Raw genomic sequence first — 24189 nt, 5'->3', positions numbered from 1 at the left:
ATCAGGTTCCCAAAGGCAAACATCATGTTGGATGTTATCCTTTAAAGTCCATATGAATAGATCAATCCTATGCTCCTCTGGAATATCATTTACCCTTATATTCAATTTTTGGAAGTCCTCAATGTGCTCCACCATTGAACCCTTTTGTTTGAGATTTATCAATTGGCTAAAGAAGGTGTTGCTCTTTGTATCCTCATAATGTGCTATCATTTCGTCCGTAAAAATTGACCAAGTGACAATTTGTCTACGAGAGAAAAGCCATCGATACCATACAAACTAATTTTGTTCTAAATATAAATTTGCAATGCATACCTTTTGTGTGTTTTGCACATTATGGAGATCGAAATATTGTTCCATCTGTAGTATCCATGTTACGGGATCCTTGCCATCAAACTTCCTCATATCAATCTTTGGAACATGGTGGGTCTTTATTCCAAAGTTAGAGTCTATGAAATCATGATTAACATTTCTTTTATTCTCATCATGAGTTTCCTCTACTACCTTTTCGCCATTAGGAAGCCTTTCTTGTAGCAACTTTGTCAAACCTTCCTTCAAACCTTCCACGTCTTTCTTCAAATCTTCAATGTTGTCCTTCTTCGAATCATGATTAACATTTCTTTTATTCTCATAATGAGTTTTTGCTACTACCTTTTTGTCATTATGAAGCCTTTCTTGTAACAACTTTGTCAAACCTTCCTTCCAACCGTCCATGTCTTTCTTCCAATCTTCAATGTTGTCTTTCAAACCATCCATATTAGCTTCTGTTACTTTTTGCAAGAGAGAAATTTGTTGCACTTGGTCTCGTAATTTTGATATATCATGTTGCATTTCTTCCTCTTCTTCATGTGTCATAGTAGAGCTTTTGGGTTTCTTACTAGGTGTTGCCATTTTCTTTCTTCGGGGCATCAACTAATGATAATTTTCTTCACTATTCCCTTTTAATCACTTCAAACTAAGTTTTCAAACAAGACTTATGCAAATTTTTAAAAAGACTACACACCTTGTTTTTTTCTTTTTGTAGGAGCTTGATATTGAATATGATGTATCTCTAAAATTTCAGATCTCAAAGGTCTAAAATTGCGAATTGTGGTAGCCCTCTGCGTCCTTTCCAATGCCACCAGTCTGATCGAAATTGGATTCTCCAAGAAAGATTTATGTCCAATCTCCCAAGATGACCTGATTATACACTTTTTCAGTAGAGAGAACTTGTACGAAGTGCCACATGTCACTGTTTCAACCTTCAGACCTAAAAATGATACACAAAAAAGGACAGTCTGTCCTATTTCTGCAACTTCTTACGAAATTTCAATTTGATACTCAGAAAGAAAGTTATGATGATTTTCCCAAGGTCACTTGTTTGGGATGTAATTCGGGATCTTACAAGACCCTAAATGTCTTGGATTGTATCTCCGAAATTACAATGAAACAAAATCTGAAATTCAGGCCCGAGCTTCACCAAGATTTTAGCTCAAATGGGTTTTAATTTCAGAGTCCGAACCTTCGTAGAAAAAAATTATAGCGAAAATTCCACAATGACTTGTTTGAGATGAAATTCTGGAGCTTGCAAAAACCCTAAATGCCTCAGATCATATCTCCAAAAATATAGCGAGACAAGATCTGAAATTCAAACTCGAGGTTCAGAATGATTTTGGCTCAAATGATTTTTTTTAGCTTCTAAAACTTCGTATAGAAAACGTTATAGCGAAAATTCTACGATGACCTATTTGGAGCAGCAAAACCCTAGAATCCAAAGCTCTGATACCAAATGTTATGCAACCAGTTCACAAAATAGAAGAAAAGATAGGTAAATGAATTCAAAATCAGCCTCTTCGAGGGGGAAACCTCCTTTACATGACACAAATGAACAATTCTTGGATGATACAAATGACAAAACCTCCTTTCTATGTATAGGAGTCTAAGTGGTCACAATATAATCAAAGTCAACATAACAATAATAATATAAGGGCACAACAATAACCATTGTGGGCTTCTATGGGGCACAATAATAACAATGTGGGGACAACTGGGGCACAACAATAACAATAAGGGGCTACAATGATGATAGTAATTGAAAAATCACTAGTATTATAGGGACCTAACACTTTCAACTTCAAGAATGAAATTAAATGTTTCACCCTCATTTTGGATGTCTCCTTCAACCCCTGTTATGGTAGTTTCCACCTCAATATCTGACTCGTCCTTTGTAATGCCCCCATGGAGTAACATGGCCTTCATTTTTGTTAACGTAACAATCTCACTTTAACTTGGCACAATTCAACTTGAGTTTATTCACCTTGTCCGTCTTGGCATGGACATGTTCCTCATATTTTATTACTCCCAAGTTGTTAACTCAATTATGTGCTCCTCACTTGCAACCCCAACCTTTCTACTAGCTTATTTCCCTACACATTCATACACAAACTATTAGACATAAATTGGGTTACACAAATGATAGTCCCAACACCATCACCATCTTATTCATTGTCCCCATTAATTGTTGTCAAGTGTTCACCTACTAGAGCTCCATTTAAACATTAATTTTTTCTTTCTCTACATGATAGGCTTCCCCAACTCATTGATCTTCAATTCGAATTACCTTCACAGCTTTATCCTCCTTCTATTGTGTCTTTATCCTTGACACTTCATTTTTTCCTCTTCCTTTTGGGCCTTCTCCAATGTTGTAACTCCTTTGAATAATTGTTTTCACCTCTTCTTGGAGGGCATTCTCAACTTTGAATTGATTTGTTATTGCCTTTCCCTTAGGATTTCTCTTGGTTGTTCTAACTCCTAGGGCCTCCTCCATTTCCCCTAGCTATCTATAGAGTTCCTCACCTCCTCCTTTGTGAGGTCGATATTCATTTCCCGAGAAATGGTCCTGCTAGTAGATTCCTCTTCATTGGATTTTCTTCAGTCAAACTCCCTTCAACAATTATCCCAGTAATTAGTCTATTGGAATTGTTGTCTTCTCTTTTCCTTGAAAACTCTACATAAAGAATTTTCTCTACAACAGTTGCCTTCCACAACTCACAAAATTAAGTTTTGTTCTTGAATCTCCCAAACCCAAATGGGTTCTCTGCATAGAAAAATCAAGGCTCACGAACCCTTTACCAACCACAAGCATATTCTAGATATTGCCACCACTTCTTATCTACCTCACTATTTGCAATTTCAATTTGTTATAGCATCTACCCAACAAATTGTTGGAGCTATTCATTTCCCTTTCTCTACAATTCTAACTAGAAAATGTTGGAGGTATCCTAAAAAATGTCTATCTAGTCTTCCTTCATTTTGTTGGAGTTATAATTCAAAGGAGGAGTAATCTTGTTGTGATTCCAATTAATGTAGTATGGGATGGGCACAAAAACTACTACCACCCAAGATGCCAACATGAACTCAGACAAAACAAGAAATAAAATAAGCACACACAAGTTTTACCACAAAACAAGTTTACAAAGAAGAGGACTTCAATTCACACAATTAGTCTCTTTTGTTAAGATGGAAATTCATAAAGCTACATGATTATTTCCACAATAGGTTGAATTATTTTGCTGGAAAATACAAAGAAGTAAGTGCTTTCTATTCTAGGTCTCTGTTAATCTTGTAATGATGTAAACGTGGATGAAAAATAGATCTCCTTGTAGAATGTGTATTTCTTTTATATTTAAGTTGTTGTTTCACAATTCTCCCCTACTTTTGGTTCTTTCTATTCCATTATGTTCATCCAATTCTATCAAAACTACTGTTGAAATTTTCGTTCTTCCTTGTTGAGAATTGGTTCTACCCAAAATTTAATGGTACAAATTACTTCCTTACGATTTTCTCTCATTTATCCTTGAACCGCTCTTTCATTCTTTGTCTCCTCATTTTCTTGGCTTCTCTATTCTTCTTTGTTTGCTGAGAATTGGTTCGACCTAGCAAGTTGTTGAAAGCAATTTCTTCCTTACGATTTGATCTCACTTATCCTTGAGCTGCTCTTCCCTGCTTCCTCTCCTCATTTTCTTGCCTTCTCTATTATTCCCTATCAACTGAGTATTGGTTCTACTTAGCGAGTTGTTGGAACCAATTTCTTCCTTATGATTTTCTCTTGTTTATCCTTAAACTACTCTATCCTTCTTCCTCTACGGGTTTTCTTGCCTTCTCTATTCTTCTTTTTCAACCACACTTCAATGAGAACCTCACCTTCTTTTTCTCATGTCCTTTCATAATTCCTATTCTCCTCCTTCTCTTTATATTGTTTTCTATTTTTCTTCCTCTTTGTTTCCCTCTTTTACCCTCTTCCTTTTTTCTTCTTCACTCCCTCTCCCCTCTTCTCCATTCTTCTCATATTTTATTTATTTTTGGTTCCTACCTTTTCCTCGTGTTTTCCTTTATTAGTCCCCATCAAAGAGAATTTTTCTGCCCACGTGTGCTTAGAGAAAAATATAACATATGATTAACCAAAAACAAAGATTGTGAAATTGCATACTATGTGTTACTTATAATTACTCTGTCATAAAATCCAAAGGACAATTGATAAAATAAAAACAAAATATCTAATAATTAATTTAGTACATAAAATTGTACCTTTTAACAAAGAATTATATAAATCAGACCAACCACAATATGCATGTAATTTTATTATACATCATTATAATTTACTACCATTGAAAAACCACCAAATCCATATGCTCTAAGTGCAAATGTTCCCTTTTATCTTCTCAGGGGCACGTATATTATTTTCTAGTTTTTTAGGGGCTTGTATTTAATTTTTTATTTCATTTAGATTATAGGGATCTAACATAGACTTTGAAATAACTCTAAAACAACCACACAAGCGCATCCTATGGATACATTGGGATATCATATTAGACTCATAATCCCATCATCTATCCATGAAAATTCCACATATTCATAAGAGCATCGAGCAAGCAAGATTCAAGCTAGGGTGTATATGTTAAATATATTATAAAATTTACATCCATGATGTACTATATTATATCAATTATTTGACATAATTCCATATTAGCGTGTATGTTTATAAACATATTCTTATGGCTTGACCTTATCATATCAAAGAATCATCCAATTAAGGTTAACATGTGTAACACCCTCCTCCCACATCTACCCAAGCAACCGACCAACCGGGGTAAACATGCAACAAGAGGCCACTATGATATGATTCAACCTCCCAAGTCGTGTTAAGGAAGTGGAATTGATGGAAACACACCATACATACATTAATTATCAGCTACAGGACCCTCATGGACCAATCCAATACTTTAGACAACTTTCCTTGGAGTCCCACTGAGCTTTTGGACAATTTGAGGCTCAGCCGCTCACATGCTATAGGCATGAGTGAGACCAGAAACTCAAAGTCGCTCTCACAGGATTACCTGCCAGCGACCAAAGACCAAAATAATGAGTGCTATAACAGTGACTCTGGGATTTGAGCCACTTTTTTCAGGCCTAGAGCCCAGGTCATTGTCCAGAATTGAACCATCTCTTTAGATCAGTAAATTAACATGGAAACGACAGTACTAAAGCAAATACTTGTTCAAGACCTTGACTGGACCCCTACTAGACATGACAAGCATTTCGTCAAACATATTGCAGATGTGTAATCTATAGGTGTAATTAACAGCTTTGATCATAGGGGTCCCATACTTAGCTGAGAATCACTAAGAACCATTGGTGCCTCAACACATCAACTCCCATTCCATCCATTAAGACATAGATACATTGATCATTCAATTACAAGTAAAAACATGACGAGATCCACACGTGGCTGGTGTAATAAAACACATATATAACCAACATAATAGCAATAGAAAATACTCATGAAAGTATAGTCATATAGCCCACATATAATCCATCAAAATGCTCATAGAAATACACAGAGAAATAACCTTTCATTAATGATGCAAAATCCAAACCCGGGATGGGACTTCCACGTTCCACTCGACCATAGAATGGCTGAGCCTAATCTCTCTTCAACCATCCACCCCTGTGCCATATTCCAAGCATGAATGTGGATATCATAGAACACATAAAAAAAAAAACTATACAGAGCTTCCAGAGGCCATCCACCTCAACCCATCAAACAATGATTCCACCTCACGGTCGAACATCACAAAACCTTCATCAGATTGGTCTCTATCCTAGCCTTCTAGAGAATTTTTCCAACTCGACTACAAGACTAGTAACTCAACCCATAGCTTTTACTGGGCTCCAGAGCATTTGTCCAACCAAGGCTACGGGACGAGTAACTCAACCCACCAAGGGCTCTAGAGCATTTTTCCAACCCAAGCTACAGGACTAGTAACTCAACCCAAGATGTTCCAGGGCTCCAGAGCGTTTGTCCAACCAAGGCTACATGATTAATAACTCAACCCAAGCTAAGGAAACATGAGAACCAACCAAAGACACAAGAAGGAAATAAACCCACAATCACCATGACTATCCAGGAAATGGAAAGGCTAGGAAATCCACTGTCATTCCCAGCCATCCTCCATGCCAATGATAGATCACAACCAACAAACCACATGCATATGCTATGCATGCCAAAACTAGTGAAAGAAACATACGTGCAACTCGGTACTTGCAAACAAATATGATGTAGTTGCTGATCCCGATGCCTTCCTACGGTTTATGAGAGAGAGAGAGAGAATAATGAGAGAGCTCCAAAACTGAACTGACAAAAAGTTACGAACTGATCCTCAAAAGCCTTTTTATGGATGAGGCCTCTATTTTCTTCATTTTCCATTATTTTCCTTCAATTTCATCCTCACATGCAACCTGTGACCTTTCACCTCCTTTTTCTCCTAATTTCCATTATTTTCATAAATAAATGTGCCAAAAACGCCTTTTGGCTTTTAATGCCTTAGCCATAAACAACCAAATGAACATCCCCTAGGATGTCTTGCCCAACATTCAGGTTGGAATAAGTGTCCTATCAACCATGGTTATTGCTTTTAACTTTTATTACATGGAATTTTCACTAGGGCTGTTATAGAACCCTACCCCTTGGGGGACACTGTCCTCGGTGTTCAATCACACATATACCTCAGAAACCTGCTGAAAGAAGACATACTACTTATGGATCTTTATAACAGCTGGATGCAATATTTATAATGAAAGACCTACTCAAGACAAAACATCATGACAACATGACAACATACCACATAATGGAGCTTTATAATACAACTCGTTACGATATTTAGAATCATCATCCTACTGAGTGCCAATTCACATGACATCATAACATCATGATAATATAACCACATGATAACATAATAACATGACACCCATACCGCATATTGGAGCTTTATAACATAGCTCGTTATGGTATTTACATGCATACACAGGTGTACATATAGCAACGTCATCAAAATATAGATACCAAAACATATGCCAAATCATATACAAAAGTATATATCAAAACATATACTAAACACCATGTTTAAGCATATATCAAAACACCATATAGAATATATCAAACCATCATAAAGAAAATACCAAACCATCATAAAGCATATACCAAACCATCATAAAGAAAATACCAAACCACCATAAGCAAATACCAAACCACCATGTCAAGCTAATTTGCCTCAAATGGAAAACAAGGAAGGATACATGGCTCGCATCTGATCCGCCATCTCCCATATAGCTTCATCGGGCCCAAAGTGCTTCCATTGCACTTTAACTTAATCGATTGCTTGGTTCTGGAGTATGAACACCTTTTTCTGCAATAAACACTGAGGCTCCAGCTGGAATTTCCCATCTGGTTCCACCTGCATTAGAGACTAGTCATACACATGATCAACATATTTAACATACTTCTTATGCAATGATACATGGAAAACATCATGAAATTTCACTGTCATAGGTAGAGCAAGTCGATAGGCTACTAGCCCAATCCTCTCAATAATGCTGAGGGGTCCACAAAATTGTGGTGCCAGCTTAGCACATGAGCCAATTCGCAAGGAGATATTCTTCGGTTTGATATGCAAGTTCAGCTATTCCCCAAACCAGAACTCCTTGAATAAGTTGTTCCTATCCGCATAATTCTTCTGCCTATCCTATGTTGCCTTTAGATTCTTCTTGATTGTTTGCATTTCCTATTCCATGTCTACCAACATATCTGGTCCAATCAATACTCTACTAACCAGATCACTCCAACTGATAGGAGTGTTACAACTTCACCCATACAGTGCCTCAAAAGGACTCATCCTCAGTGACTCGTGATAACTGTTTTTGTATGCGAACTCTACCAAAGGTAGATGCTCTTCCCACTTCCTCTACTGATGCATCACATACATCCTCAACATGTCTTCTAATATCCCATTGACCCTCTTTGTTTGTCCATTTGTCTGTGGATGATAAGTTGTGTTGAAGGCCAACTCTGTGCCCAAACCTGTAAATAACTCCTTCCAAAACTTGGAAGTGAACTTCACATCCCGATCTGACACAATCTTCTTTGGAACGCCATGTAGTCTAACCACATCTTTGATGAATACCTGTACCACATCAGTAATTGAGAATGTAGACTTCATTGGAATGAAATGTACAACCTTTGTTAACCTGTCCACAATAACCATGATGGAATCGTGCTGATTCATTGTCTTTGGAAACCCTGTGATGAAGTCCATGGAAATGACCTCCCATTTCCATTCTAGAATCGCAATCGGCTGTAGTAGTCCACCTGGATGTTTACACTCTGCCTTCACTCATTCACAATCAAAGCATCTCGCCACTGTTATGAAACCAGCTCACAAAAAGATATAAAAGATAGATCAACACCTCAGAACTAAGCCTCTTTGAGGGGGCAACCTCCTTTACATTACACAAATGAACAATTCTTGGATGATACAAATGAAAAGACCTCCTTTATATATATAGGAGTCTAAGGGGTGATAATATAATCAGAGCCGACATAACAATAATAATATAAGGGCACAATAATAACAATAGTGGGCTTCTATGGGGCACAATAATAACAATATGGGGACTACATGGGCACAACAATATAATAAGGAGGTTGTACTAATAATAATAAGGGGTTACACTAGTAGTATAGGGACCTAACATGCCCCTCTCCTTCAAAAAGTGTTGTCCTCAACGCTTGAGTAGTTCTTGATGCTTCTGTATAAAATTCTTGTCCTCCCATGTGGAATCTTCAGCGGGTAAGTTCTTCCACTTGATGAGATACTCTGAAATTGATCGATTTCGTAGCTGTCGGGTTCTTGTTTCTGTGACTGCTCCAGGTTCCAATATGATTTTTCCTTCCTCATCAAGTTCTGGCAATATTGTTTGAATTGGGATCTTCTGCAACTTTTGAATGAGTGGCCACACTTCTTCATCCTTCTTACATTCGTCCATTGCTTCGTTTATCCAATCTGGTTGGATAATAGAAATAGCACAAAACAATGCTTCCACATCCTTATCCTTTCTTGAGAGTGCATCTGCAACAACATTTTTCTTCCCTTTTTTTTAGATGATTTGAAAGTCATAACCCAACATATCTGCGACCCATTTTTTCTGTTCTTCTAAAGATAATCTTTGTTCTAAAAAGACTATCATGATCCATTTTTACCTTGAAGTGTCTTCCTATTAGGTAAGGTCACCATTTCTTAAGTGCATGTAGTATTGCCAACATTTCCTTCTCATAAATAGCTTGGTTTAGATGTAGCTGTAAAAATACCCAATCACTTACATCAAAACTTCTTTCACTGCAATGTTGATCTACTTGTTGTTTCATTCGATTCTGCACCAAAGTGACGTTATCCTTTAAAAGTTGGAGAACTTGTTGATGATGCTTGATGTGATCTTTCACTGCTTGAATCTTTTTCTTCTTGATATGTCCTTCTATCTTGAGAGTTTGAGAAGTGGTAATTTCTTCCAATGCATTACAAGATATGGCCGGATTCATTTCTTGATGCTCGATGTGATCTTTCAATTCTTGAACATTTTTCTTCTTGATATGTCCTTCTATCTTGATAGTTTTAGGAGTGGTAATTTTTGCCAATGCATTACAAGATATGGTTGGATTCATTTCTTCTTTCTCGATGTGATCTTTCACTTCTTGAACCTTTTTCTTCTTGATATTTCCTTCATCTTGAGAGTTTGAGGAGTGGTATTTCTTGCCAATGCTTTACAAGATATGGTCAGATTCATTTCTTGTTTCTCTGGGGTTGGTTCTTGGTGTATATCCTCTTATTTTGATGTTTCTTGATCCTTTTCTTCCTCCTCTTCACAATTTATGTAAAATAATTTCTTCTCAACACACTTATGACCTTTAGTGTATTTGCTATCACAATTGTAGCAAAGCCCTTTTTCTCTTTCTTCTTTCAATTGTTGTTGTGTAAACCTTGTAGGTTGTGGAAGGCTAGGAGAAAAAACACTTCCATAATTATAGTCGTGAGTGATGGGATTCCTTGTTTCCATAATTTCACTTGCAATTTTTCTTGCCAACCTGAATGGCTTCTCCAATGAATCAGGTTCCTAAAGACGAACCTCTTGTTGAATGTTATCCTTTAAAGTCCCTATGAAGACATCAATCCTTTGCTTCTCTGGAATATCATTTACCCTTATATTCAAATTTTGAAATTCCTCAATGTGCTCTGCCATTGAACCCTTTTGTTGAGATTTATCAATTGGCTAAAGAAGGTGTTACTCTTTGTATTCTCATAATGTGCTATCATTTCCTCTGTGAAAATTGACCACGTGACAAGTGGTTTATGAGAACAAATCCCTTTATACCATTAAAAATTGATTCGGTTCTAAATATAAAGATGCCATACGTACCTTTTGTAATAGTTGCACCTCATGTAGATCAAAATATTGCTCCATCTATAATATCCAATTTACCGGATCTTTGCCATCAAACTTCCTCATATTGCTTTTTCTTGATTTTAGGAGCTCCATATGGAAACGATTGTAACTCTGTAATTTTAGATCTTTAAGTTCTGAAATATTAGCCTGTGATAACCCTCTGAGTCTAATTTCTAACCCAACAATTTTGATGGCAATTGGATTGCCAAATAAAGAGTTATGCCCAATCTCCCGCGATGACCTAATTATAGAATGGTTCAGTAGAGTGAACTTGTACAACGTGCCACGTGTCATTGTTTCCACCTTAGGTTATTAAACTGATACCCAACAAACTACAGTCTGGCTTATTTCTATCACTTTTTACGCAACTTGAATCAGATGCTCCGAGAGAGATTTATGACGATTTTCCCAAGGTCACTTGTTTGGGATGTAATTCGGGGGCCTGTGGAAACCCTAAATGGCTTGGACCGTATCTCCGAAAATATAGTGAATAAAAATCTGAAATTAGGGGCCTAGATTCACCACGATTTCAGCTCAAATGGGTTTTAATTTCAGAATCTAAAACTTCGTAGAAAAACAATTATAGTGAAAATGCCACGATGTCCTGTTTGGAGTAGCGAAACCCTAGAATCCAAAGCTCTGATACCAAATGTTATGAAACCAACTCACAAAAAGATAGAAAAGATAGATTAACGCCTTAGAAATAAGCCTATTTGAGGGGGAAACCTCCTTTACATTACACAATTGAACAATTCTTGGATGATACAAATGAGAAGACCTCCTTTCTATATATAGGATTCTAAGGGGTCATAATATAATGAGAGCCGACATAACAATAATAATGTAAGGGCACAATAATAAAAATAGTGGGCTTCTATGGGGAAAAATAATAACAATATGGGGACTACATGGGCACAACGATATAATAAGGGGTTGTACTAATAACAATAAGGGGTTACACTAGTAGTATAAGGACCTAACAACCACAAATTCTGCTACATTCCTCTTCAAATTTGGCCAATAATAATATCTCTTCATTGCTGTCAGTGTCTTCTGATAACCTGGGTGACCTGAATATGGTTTCGCATGAAATTCCCTCAAGATCACCTTCTTTATCTTGTCTTGGAACCTGACCAGTCCTTCTACTGTTAGACGATAGGTCATGCCCTGTGCACTTGCACCTATACCTGTACCACTACATGTACTTGTACCTGCACATATACTTGTACCTGTACCTATACCTGTATTATCACCCTGTTGAAACCTGTGCACAATCTCCATATACTTGACATCCTACTATCCTGCCTGCAAGATCCTATCCTGTAAATCTGTCCCATAGGATCTCATAGCTACCAAGTGATGTACCTGTATTCGTCTACTGAGAGCATCTTCCACCTTGTTCTCTTTACCTTTGATGTACCTAATCTTGAAATCAAACTCGTTGATTGTGGCCAACCATATAGCCTGCCTGGCATTCAGATTCCACTGGTTAAACAAATATCTCAACCTAATGTGATCACTCATAAGCACAAATTGTCTGCCTAGAAGATAGTGCCTCCACATCTTCAATGCATGTATAAACATTGCTAACTCAAGATCATGTGTCAGGTATTTTTCTCATGCTCCTTTGGTTTCCGGGACTCATAACATACCACCTATCCATCCTGCATAAGGAATCCACCAAGCCCTCTCTTGCAAGCATCTGTGCATACCACAAACTCTTTTTCCAGATCTGCAATCTATAGTACTTGTGCATGCATCAACAACTTCTCAAGCTACTCAAAGCTAGCCTTACACTCCTCAGTCCATTCAAACTTCTTACCTTTCCTTTGCAATGATGTAATGGGATAATTAATCTGCGAGAAGTTCTTGATGAGCCTCCTGTAATATCCTTGCCAGACCCATTAAACTTCTCACCTCATCCACACTCTTAGGATGTACCCACTCCATGATTGCCATAATCTTCTCTGGATCTACTGCAATGCCTTCCTTGGAGACAACATGTCCCAAGTAGTGCACCTCAGTCTGAAAGCAACTACACTTGCTGAGCTTAGCATACAACTGATGCTCCCTCAACATCAATTCATGAGGCACAATACTTGCTAAGGTTTTGCAAATGGGGTAGCAAGCTAAGTGGGTTTGATTGTGGGGAAAACTCCACAGTTAAGCACGCTTGAGCCAGATGCGATCTGGGATGGGTGACCTCCCGGGAAGTCCTGGTTACCGGGTGCAAGCCCCAGAAGTGATGATTGACGCTATGTGATTCATTTCACTAGTTTCAATCCCACTTCTTCACCCCTGTGATCATCACCTGATGCAATGAGTGCTAAGTGGACTATTCAAAAATCATGATAAATTAGTTAGTTACAACTACCTCTCATGGAAATGGTCATAGATGAATGACTTACTTAACGCAGTTGAATCCCAAAAATGATATCTAATATAATGCACTGTGAAAACCCTCGATACTTAAAACCTCAACACTGCTGCTAAAATCTTGGCATGCTCTTCCTCATTTTTAGAATATACCAGTATATCATTAATGAACACAATAACAAACTTATCCAAATATGTATGCAACACACTATTCATCAAACACATGAATGTTGCTGGAGAATTAGTTAAGCTAAATGGAACAACAACAAACTCATAATGCCTGTACTTGGTCCTGAAAGCAGTGTTCTAAATGTCCTCCTCTTTGATGCATATTTGATGATATCTAGATCTCAAATAAATCTTTGAGAACACTATTGCTCCATTCAATTGATCGAACAAGTCATCAATCCTTGGTAAAGGGTACCTGTTCTTGATAGTCACTTTGTTCAACTGCCTCTAATCAATGCATAATATGAGAGTACCATCTTTCTTCTTCACAAACAAGACCGGTGCACCCAAAGGTGATACACTTGGCCTAATGTATCCCTTGTTCAACATTTCCTTTAACTGCAATTTTAACTCAACCAACTCAAGTGTGCTCATCCTGTAAGGTGCCTGATGCTGGAGCTGCCCGTGAAACTAACTTAATAGAAAAGTCTACCTCCCTATGAGGTGCCAACTCTGTAATGTCCTCAGGAAATACATCTTGAAACTACTGCAAAACTGGATACTTGTTCAGCACATCTGCATCCTCAGCCTCCTTACCCTTATCACTATAAATGTGTACTGCAAATAGCTTCCACCCCTTCCTACGGATACACTTTGCTTGCATAGCTATCAACATCCTAAGTGATGTATTTTTCTTCTTACCTTGTAAGACTCTTGATTCTCCATTGTCATCAACACACTCAATAGATTTATCATAGCAGCCTACCTTGGTTCTATGTAGATACAACTAATCCATACCCAAAAAAATATTGTATGATCCAAATGGTAACACATTCAAATTTGTTGTGGTAGGCATACCATTTAAGAAAAATGTGCAAGCTCTTACCCAATGATGAACTTGCTTCTTTGTACTTGTAGCCAACTACACTAACCAAGACTCTGCATGCAATTCCTTGCCCAAACCGCACTTATCCACCAAGTCAAGACTAACATAGCTATAATTAGATCCAGGGTCAATCAAAATAGAAATAACTTGATCACAAAGCTTGTCGTTCATCTCGATGATAGATTCCTGATGCTCTGTGTGTTTGTTATCTAAGGATGCATAGATAGGTGGAATACTCTGACCAATATCTCCAATAGTTTGTGCCTCATGTACACTATATATCTTAGGCCTACCACTCTTGTACTGTGGACAATCCCTCCTGCAATGATCTCCTCCACAAGTCCAACATTCCACGGGCTCCTTATTCTGCTCCTCAGATCTGTGTCCTTGTCCTCTATCTAATGCATTGAACCTCTTAAGTGGTGCAACATTCTCCTTGTTACCCGAATCCTATGGTCTTACTCGCTTCTTGTCTCATTTGCCTTTGTTATTTGTATTACCTCTCGAATCTGGCTTCGTCTCAGTTCGACGCTTTGATTGTTCATAAAATGCTTCAGTTTTTGGATAGCCTCCTCCAATGATCTAGGATCGTTGAACTCAATCCTATCTTTGAATGCAACTGGTAACCCAATAACAAACCTCTGAATATTAGCCTTCTCCTCCTTGAGGTAAGGCACATACCTCAATAGTTCCAAGAACTTACTAGTGTACTCATCATCTATCACGGATCCCATATTCTTTTGCACTGTCATCAAAGTACTCTCCGACATATACGTTTTCTTGAATAGCCACTAAAATTCACTCCAATTCATATCTTCCTCATTTATGTCCCTGACATTCTTCACATCTTCCCACCAGATGTCTGCTTTACCTTTAAGACTGAAAGTAGCCACTCTAGCTTTCATGTTTTCTGAGTAGTCATGCAACTTGAAAAAAATCTTCATACCGAGTAACAAAGCCTCTGCATCCCATGATCTCTTTACCTCTCCATCAAAAGTAGGTGGCTTTGCTTTCTTAAACTCAACCAGAAAGTATCCCCTATCACTCCTCTTGTAAGGATGATATCGATGACGATCATAGTGCCTATCTAAATCAGAACTAGAATCATACCTGTGTCTATCCCTTCTCCTCTTCAGAGTGTCCAACAATCTGCCATCTCGGATTGTGTCATCTCGATCTGATCGGTGACTGTCGTGTGATCTATTGCCATATGCCCCATTAGTTTTGTCCTCCTGATCATGACTGATTCAAAGTGGTCCTTGCTGCTGCAAATATGACAAGCTCTAGAGTATCATTGCATTTACCTCTATTAGCTTTTCCTGTGACTGTATGATTATGTCATTATCTGCCTTACAACTCCTTATCTCTTCCTTTAAGCTTCTTAGTGTCACTTCCAAGTCGAAAGAGTTCCCAACACCATACTGCTCTATGGATTCATAGGGAGAGTCTTTGTAGTCAACCATCTTGCTAGCCATTTGATATTTCTTCTTGCAAGGTATATCATGTCAGCTAAACCAAATCACAATAAACCAACGTAACTTAGTATAGCTCGGGGAGGATACCTTGTCTGCAAGATCAAAAAATCATCGTGATACATGTATAACATAATCATGATAGCGTATAGAAACATAAAACATAAGCATGTGACCATGCAAAACCTTACCAAACCTGAGCCTACTCCCAGAAAAGCAGCAGTCCTTTCTATTGTTGCTGCAGCTTCTTCTAGTTCACCATCATCACTCCAAAGCATCTTTTCCACTCCCCCATCCACAACACTTATCTCAGCTGTTATCCCTGTGCTTCCAGCTGTCCCATTTATACCTGTTAATATGGCAAACCGATATGCTCCTCTGCAGTTGCCTGCAAATCCAGGGGCTATGCCTCAAGATTATCAAAGCAAAATCACCTATTTTGATGGTACTGACACCTACACAACACAACAACATACTAAGAAAATGATGGATTATTTTGAGAACTATGAAATTGATGATAATGATGTCAGAATGAAAATTTTTGTCCAAAGCCTAACAGGTGATGTAAGGACCTGGTTTAGGGCACTTGCTGTAAACACAATTGCTAATCCAGATGCCCTTTATCAAACCTTTTTGAACAGATGGGAAAAGAAGAAGGACCCATTACATATCCTATCTGAATATGAAAGCTTGAAAAGAGACCCATAAGAAACTGTCCAAGACTACTGTGCTAGATTCAATAATGTGTACAATGCTATTCCTCAGAACCTCAGACCTCCACCTGACTTAGCCTTGATCAAATTCCCTGATGGATTTGAATCTGACATGGCATATCAGCTAAGGGAAAGGGCTCCTCCAAGCCTAGAAGACATGCTGAGCATAGTTGTTAGTGTAGAGGCCAATCTGATATCTAAAAGAGCTCGAGTTAGAGCTGAAAGAAGGACTCCCTTCAAAGAAGAGCCTTCTGCATTTGAGCAAAAACTAGATGCAATTATCAAAGGAATGGATAGATTGGGTGATAGAGTGGAAACCATTGAAAGGAAATCCTCTTGGGAAGGTCAACCAAGTAACACCACAAGAAATCCAAACTTTAGGAAAAATCAAAATCCTAACACCGGGAAGGCTGGTCCTGACCAGAACATCAGACCTCCATTTCAAGAGAACTATGCCGAAGCTTCAACCTCTAGTGAGCCAACAGAGGATACTCAAATCAACCTAATGGGTCTAAACAGTGAACAACAAATATTTTTAACACAAGATGACCAAGAGGCTCACACTTTCAACCAATTTCAAACCAAATCCATAGAATCATTTGATTTCAGAGAGGGATATGATGCAGCTGTCTATGAGGTTAATAAACAATACAAATTGAGAAGCAGAACGATAGATGTTCTTGAACCCAGCAAGCAGAAAGATACCAAGCAGCCTAAAAAAGCAAAGGATAAAACTTCCCCTACAGAACTCCCTGCTAAAACAAACCTCAACCCTGAAGAGCCCACGGTTGAGGACATATCAGACTTACAACCATCAAATAATCAGCCATCCACCTCCTTCCCTCCAAAAGAAAATGCAAACAGCTCTCCTGAAAGTAACTTTAAAGCAGATGCAGTTCATAACAGCACTCCTGATAGAGAAAAAATCACTGAAAACACAGCAGAAATGGAAAATCTTGCTGCCCGGAATGCAAAAATTCAAGTGGAAAAACCTTTCAACCTGGAAACCGAAATAGGCAAGTTAAAAATAACCATTCCATTGTCCGAATTGGCTAAACATGAGGTTTATAGAGAACAAATCAGTAGGTCACTTCAAATATCAGAGAATAGAGACGCAGTGAATGTCTTAGATGACCAACCAGAATTGATTTTTGGCCCTGAAGTAAATGGCAAAACAGTAGATGGAGGGGTCCCTCCATTATATGTAAGCCTAAACATTCATGACAAAGTACTACATAATGCAATGTTTGATACGGGAGCTTCCCATAATCTAATGCCTAAGTCTATGATGGAAAGATTGGACCTAGATATCACGAGGCCATATAAAGACTTGTTTTCATTTGATTCTAGCCAGGTCAGGTGTCTAGGCCTAATCAAAGATTTGTGTGTATCTCTAGTGCAATACCCTGCCAAGACAATTTTAATGGATGTAGTGGTAGCTGATATCCCACCAAAGTATGGAATGCTTTTGTCCAGATCTTGGGGTGCAAAGCTCTAAGGATCTTTGCAGTTAGACATGTCTTATGCTACCATCTCAGTCTTTGGCCAACCAAAGAGATTGTACCGGGAAACATTGATGAAATATGTGGTCAGCAGTCAAGAGAAACCCCAAAATTTCCCCATTTATTCCATGCATTCTGATATGGATTCTTTTATCTTATACAATGCTGAAATATGTCCCAAAACTAATGACAAAGTTCTAGCATCAGCACAAGGAAGAAGTATTAATGAAGAATCCACTGCTCAAGATCTAGAAATTGTTGAAGTGATTGATGCAACAAACACACAAGGCAAACCATATGAGTTACAAAATCCAAATCTGCCCACTAAGACAGTTTCCAAAACTCCTGATGCTAGTTGTAATCAACAAATCCTATGGTGCTTAGAATTTGATGGGTCAGTGAATAAACTAGGAGCAGGGGCAGGGATTTGGGTACACAATATGCAAAATGATCATGCTGAAGGACATGCATATAGGCTGAATTTCAGATGTACAAACAATATGGCTGAATATGAAGCCCTTCTGCTGGGACTCAAACTGATCAAAAGTCTAGGGGCAACTAGGATTTCAATTTTGGGAGACTATGATTTGATTATTCAACAGATGAAGGGAAACTTTGTTACAAACAATCTCAGGCTAAGGGCTTATAGAGGGGCAGCAATTGAAATACTTAATACCTTTCTAGAATCACAGCTCACCAAAATCTCAAGGAACCACAACTTACATGCTCATAGTTTGGCAACATTTGCTAGCACTTGTACGCTGCCATTTGAGCCTAACCATCATTTGACCGCTGAAATTAAACACAGACCTGCTGTACCAGACAATGTTAAGAATTGGCAGGTGTTTGAAAATGACGCTCAAATCAATAATTTCTTGACTTTGAAAGAGTAATTCTCAATCACAAGCATAGATAAAAGCACCATTTGTGAAGAACAACAAATAGACAAAATAGAAACTAATATATCAGCTGAAATAGCAAATCAGATTTTGCATCCAACGATCTTTACCATCAAAAAATTACAAGAGCTGAAGCAAATGGACTTTGATGAAATTGCTGAAGGAGAGTCTGAAGTAATTGATTTGAAAGATAATTTTTTACCCATAGGCTTGACTCCTCTAGAGGATATTTTTGACTCTATTGATATTCCAAGAAAGCCAAAAATGCAGCCATTAAACGCAGAAATTGGGACTGTAATATAGGAACTGCAGAAGATCCTAAGATGGTAAAATTGTCCAAAGCCTTGCCTCCCGATCAAAAACTGAAATACATTGAATTGTTTAAATAATTTCAAGATGTTTTTGCATGGAGCTATGAAGATCTTAAGTCCTATGACACTTCTGTGATCCAGCATACAATACCCTTAAAAGAAAATCAAAAGCCTTTCAAACCAAAACTTAGAATGGTCAATCCTGTCCTCCTTCCCCTTATTGAAAAGGAAGTCAAAAGAATGTACGAAGCTGGAATAATTGCACCTATCAGGTTCTCAGAATGGATCTCAAATCTAGTGCCCACTAGGAAGAAAACGGGAGAGATAAGACTGTGTGCAGACTTAAGAAATCTGAATAAAGTTTCTCTCAAAGACCACTACCCCTTACCCAAGATGGATCACATTTTACAAAGGGTAGTGGGAGCTTCTAGGATTTTACTGTTAGATGGATTCTCAGGCTTTAATCAGATCCTAGTTCACCCAGATGATCAAGATAAAACTACCTTTACAACACCTTGGGGAACTTTCAAGTATGTAAAAATGTCTTTTGGACTTAAGAATGTAGGGGCAACATTTCAACGAGTAATGGAAATAGCCTTTGCAAAAGAGATCCATGATTTTCTGGTCGTATATCTTGATGACCTCACTGCATTTTCCAAGTCAGATCAAGAACATTTAGAACATTTGAGACAAGTGTTCTTAATTTGCAGAAAATATGGCATATCACTTAACCCAAAGAAATCATTATTTGGCCTAGAAGAAGGCAAACTATTAGGTCACATAATCTCAAAAGATGACATTAGAATTGACCCAGACAGAATACAAGCTATCCTACAAGTTCCTCACCCTAGGAATATCAAAGAGCTACAAGCTTTTCTTGGGAAAATCAATTTTCTAAGAAGATTCATACCCAACTTGGCTGAACTGATAGGATTATTGAATAACATGCTGAAGAAAGATTCCAAAGTAAAGTGGACAATAGAAGCTAAACAAGCCTTTGAAGAAATCAAAATAGCTTTAACTAAAACACCAGTCCTCACAAGCTCGAAATTTGATAGAGATTTTATAATCTTTTCCTTTGCATCAGAACATACTATTGCTGCTGTCCTATTAAAAAAAGATGATCAAGGATGTGAGAAGCCCATTGATTTTTTCAGCAAAGCGCTTAGAGATGCACCACTTAAATATCAAATCATGGAAAAACAAGCTTATGCCCTTATAAAGGCTATCAAGGATTTTAGAGTTTATATATTATACTCTCATGTGATAGCTTATGTGCCAAATACTATGGTCAAGGATATGCTAACTCAAGAAGGAAATGAAGGTAAGAGAGGCAAATGAATAGCTAACATCTTGGAATATGACATGGAAATTAAACCAACAAATCTGATAAAAGGACAAGGATTAGCTAAATTGATGACTGAAACCAACTTTCAAGCCCTTCACATCAATGAACTGGACAACAAACATGAGATGGCGACTCCACAGATCAATCAAGCCTTCTTACAATCACCTTGATATGATGATATAATTTATGTGTTGTTAAACCTGCAAGCTCCTCCAGGGTTATCCAGAACTAAAAAGAGATTCTTGAAAATGAAAGCTTCAAAGTTTTGTATTGTATACAATGTTTTATTTTGGAAAAATCATGAAGGCATTTTACTAAGCTGCCTAACAAAAGATGAAACTGACAAAGTGCTCAAAGAATTTCATGCAGGGGACTGTAATGGACATTTGTATTGGAAGTCAACTGCTGATAAGATCCTAAGAGCTGGTTTTTATTGGCCCTCCCTGTTTGCTGATGTAAAGAAATTTGTAGTTTCTTGCCATAAGTGTCAAATCTTTGAAGGCAAGAGAAAACTGTTGCCTCTACCCCTAAAACCCATTTCCATTGAAAGACCATTTCAACAATGGGGTTTAGATTTCATTGGAGAGATTCACCCTCCCTCTTCTAGCCAGCATAAGTGGATTTTAACTGCCACAGATTATTTCACCAAGTGGATAGAAGCCATCCCTTGTAGACAAGCCAATGACTCAATCATCATGCAATTCCTAGAAACCAATATCCTATCTAGATTTGGCTGTCCAGAAAAGATAATAACTAATAATGCTGCTGCATTTAAATCCAAAAGAATGATCAATTTTTGCCACAAATACCACATTACCTTAGGCCATTCCACAGCCTATTACCCTCAGGGTAATGGTCTAGCTGAGTCATCCAATAAAAGCTTGATCAATATCATAAAGAAAGTATTGGAGGAAAACAAGAAAAATTGGCACAAAAATCTTATTAATGCACTTTGGGCAGACAGGTTGAGTACAAAGAGAACCATTGGAACAAGCCCCTATGAGTTGGTTTATGGCATGGAGGTAGTATTCCCTTCATCCTTGGGAATCCCTGTGATAAAATTGCTGCAAGAAATACAGGCAGAACCCAATGATATTCAAAGGAGAATCAATCAAACAATTCACTTACAACAGACTAGAGAAGAAGTGTATCAAAGATCTCAGATTCTACAAGAGAAACTTAAGAAGATTTTTGACAAGAGGACAAAGGCAGAGGATTTTTTCATAGGAGACAAAGTGCTGAAGTGGAATTCTAGAAGGGAAGATAAAGGAAAACATGGGAAGTTTGACTTCCTATGGAAAGGACCTTTTGTTATTCAGGCTATACAAGGAAACAACACCTACTTTTTGAGCAACCTGGATGGTACAGAAGCAGAGGATGGGCCAGTCAATGGTCGGATGCTCAGGCATTATTTTGATCCACTTTGTTAAGATGAAAGCACTATAATTTGTACATAATAGTGTCTATTTTCGGCAATTTATTACAGCAATAAGATAGGGAATGAGATGCAACAAATTTTGAGAAAAAAGCAAAGAATTGTGCCACCTTTTTGTATTACATTTTGAGTTTATTAGAAGAAGTGAAGAAGAAAACTTGGGAGCTAAAAATCTAATAGCAAACACTCAGACAAACTATCAGAGACAGAGCTGTAATTGTTCAAACCAGCTCAAGGGAAAGGTATATATGTTACAGAGATACAGTTTGGTTATTTACAGCAAAAGGAAATTTCAGATTGCAGCCAGAGTTGAACATAAGGCCATCTGACCTGCTGTTCTTGGCTTTTCATCTGGAAAAGCCATCCCCAAGTGGAGCCACTGTTAGGTTCCTATACCAATAGGTGTCATATTTCATGATTGACTGATTAAAATGCCAAATATGTTCATCCTTTCCATGCTGCAAAGGTTCCATATTTTCAAAAAATCAAAAATTTAAAAAATGAAAAGAGGGTATGCCCTAAAAGAAAAATCAAAGGGCAAAAAGAATGAATTGGTCAAAAAACAAAGAAAATGAACCCCAAAGAAAATACCAGGAAAGTGTGCTAGTCAAAATGCCACTACTATCCTATTTTTTGCAAAGAAGTTCAAATTATGCAATCAGTGACTTCTGTCACACTTGATGGGTGGCCAAACAGCTCAACCTTGGTCAGTCCATGTTTAAATTTCTTGTTTTAGAACTAGAGAATAAGGTCTGTGCAAACAGTTTAAGCTTGGCAGATCAATAGTTAGGTAGAGAAGCAAGGGTGCTCAACAGCTGAATCTGAGCCCCTGGAAGAGATAAGGGAAGATTTAGATAGGAGGGCAGTTAAAATAAAACAAGAGAGAAAGGGTTTGCTAGCTCAAATGCACCCAAGGAAAAAGAAGAAAAAATGTTAGGTGTATTAGGCTGGGTAGGCAGTTTGATGTTGCAGAAGCAAGTTTATGATCAGTTTTGTCTTTTTGAATATGATCTATCTCATGGATATCACAAGTACCATAGCAAGGTGGCTGCAAAACAGTTGAAGCATGACTAATTTCCCCTCTCATTTCTCCAAGAACATTTACTAACATCCCCTCAAGGACATTGAGATCTGCTCAGTGTTCCTAGTTCCCTTCATTTCATGAAAAAGACTAAGTGAAATCCTGGTTTTACTTAAGAGAACTAAGCCACATTTCTTGTGTAAAAATCCTTTTCTTCCATTTATGCTAAGTCTCTAAAAGTTCATGACTTGGATCCCTTTATTCCCTAAGCCTAAGTTTCACCTTTTGCTTAGTGCTTTGTTTGAAAACATTTCTCATATTAACATCCTAACTCTATTATATAACTCCTATGTAAAGTTTTTCCCGCCCCTATTATATATAAAATACACAAAACCCCAAAGTTTTAATACTCCGCCCCGGGCTTGATTAAAGCCATATGTTAATGTTTTAGGGGGTCCAAGGTTTATCTGAAACCTTGTGGACAACCCTTCCCCACGTGCGCATATAAACTATGGACTTCATTTAACATTTGGTTAAATGAATAACCAACCCGCCCAACCCAAAGTTTGAATACATTGTAAAAACCCCGCAAAAACCTTATCAAGCGTTAAATATATCGCGCGGGTCCCATACTCTAGCCCTCCGCCTGTTTTGTTTGCCGTCGGCCGTTGGATCATCACACGTAGATCCAACGACCCATACGAATATCACGACCCGTCCGATGACCGAACTTTAGCCTCTAGGAAAACGACGGTTTTGCTGACGTACATAATCCACGTGTCGCCGCCTCGTTTTATCACGTCCGCTCCGCCCAAAACCGCCGTTGTCCAAAAAGCGGTGCGATAATACCATATACCGCCACCGCTTCCCGCCGCTGACGTCGTCGCCCACGTCAGCACCCACGTCATCTGCCATCTCACCACTGTATCATCCGCCGTGTCCGCCACGTCAGCACCAAGTCAGCTTCCGTACCCCCGCTACCCGACAAAGATTACGTCATGCTGACGTCACCCGACCAAAGCACGCCAAAACCCGCCAAAATCAAATTTTTGTTAAAAATGCGCAAAATATCGTTTTTCGGTCATTTTTCTTTGTTTCTTCTACGCAACCTCTGCATGGTTTTTTACGTTCAAAACGGCATTTCCACTGCACAGTCCGCCACCCAGAGAAATTGACTCCACAGCGTGGCCCCTCAGCTCGGTCTGCCACCTACATTTCGTACAGGGCGTCCATAAAACATGTATTTACC

The 24189-nt window shown here is 38.1% G+C and overlaps 1 protein-coding gene across 1 annotated transcript in view; it reads right to left on the bottom strand.

The window, feature by feature from the left end:
• LOC149234638 (uncharacterized) overlaps positions 1-23855 on the bottom strand; it is a 102736-nt gene extending 78881 nt beyond the window's left edge. The window contains exon 1 of the mRNA XM_089368326.1: positions 23709-23855. Coding sequence (XP_089224452.1) covers positions 23709-23855 — 147 coding nt within the window. The remainder of the gene's footprint in view (positions 1-23708) is intronic.
• Positions 23856-24189: the final 334 nt, after the last annotated feature.

This window comes from Pinus tabuliformis, chromosome 8, assembly GCF_031772625.1.
Source record: "Pinus tabuliformis cultivar Carrire ecotype Pingquan chromosome 8, CPIR1, whole genome shotgun sequence".
NCBI classification, from domain to species: domain Eukaryota; kingdom Viridiplantae; phylum Streptophyta; class Pinopsida; order Pinales; family Pinaceae; genus Pinus; species Pinus tabuliformis.
Note: the sequence above shows the minus strand (reverse complement) of the source record. Positions and strands in the feature narration are given on the sequence as shown.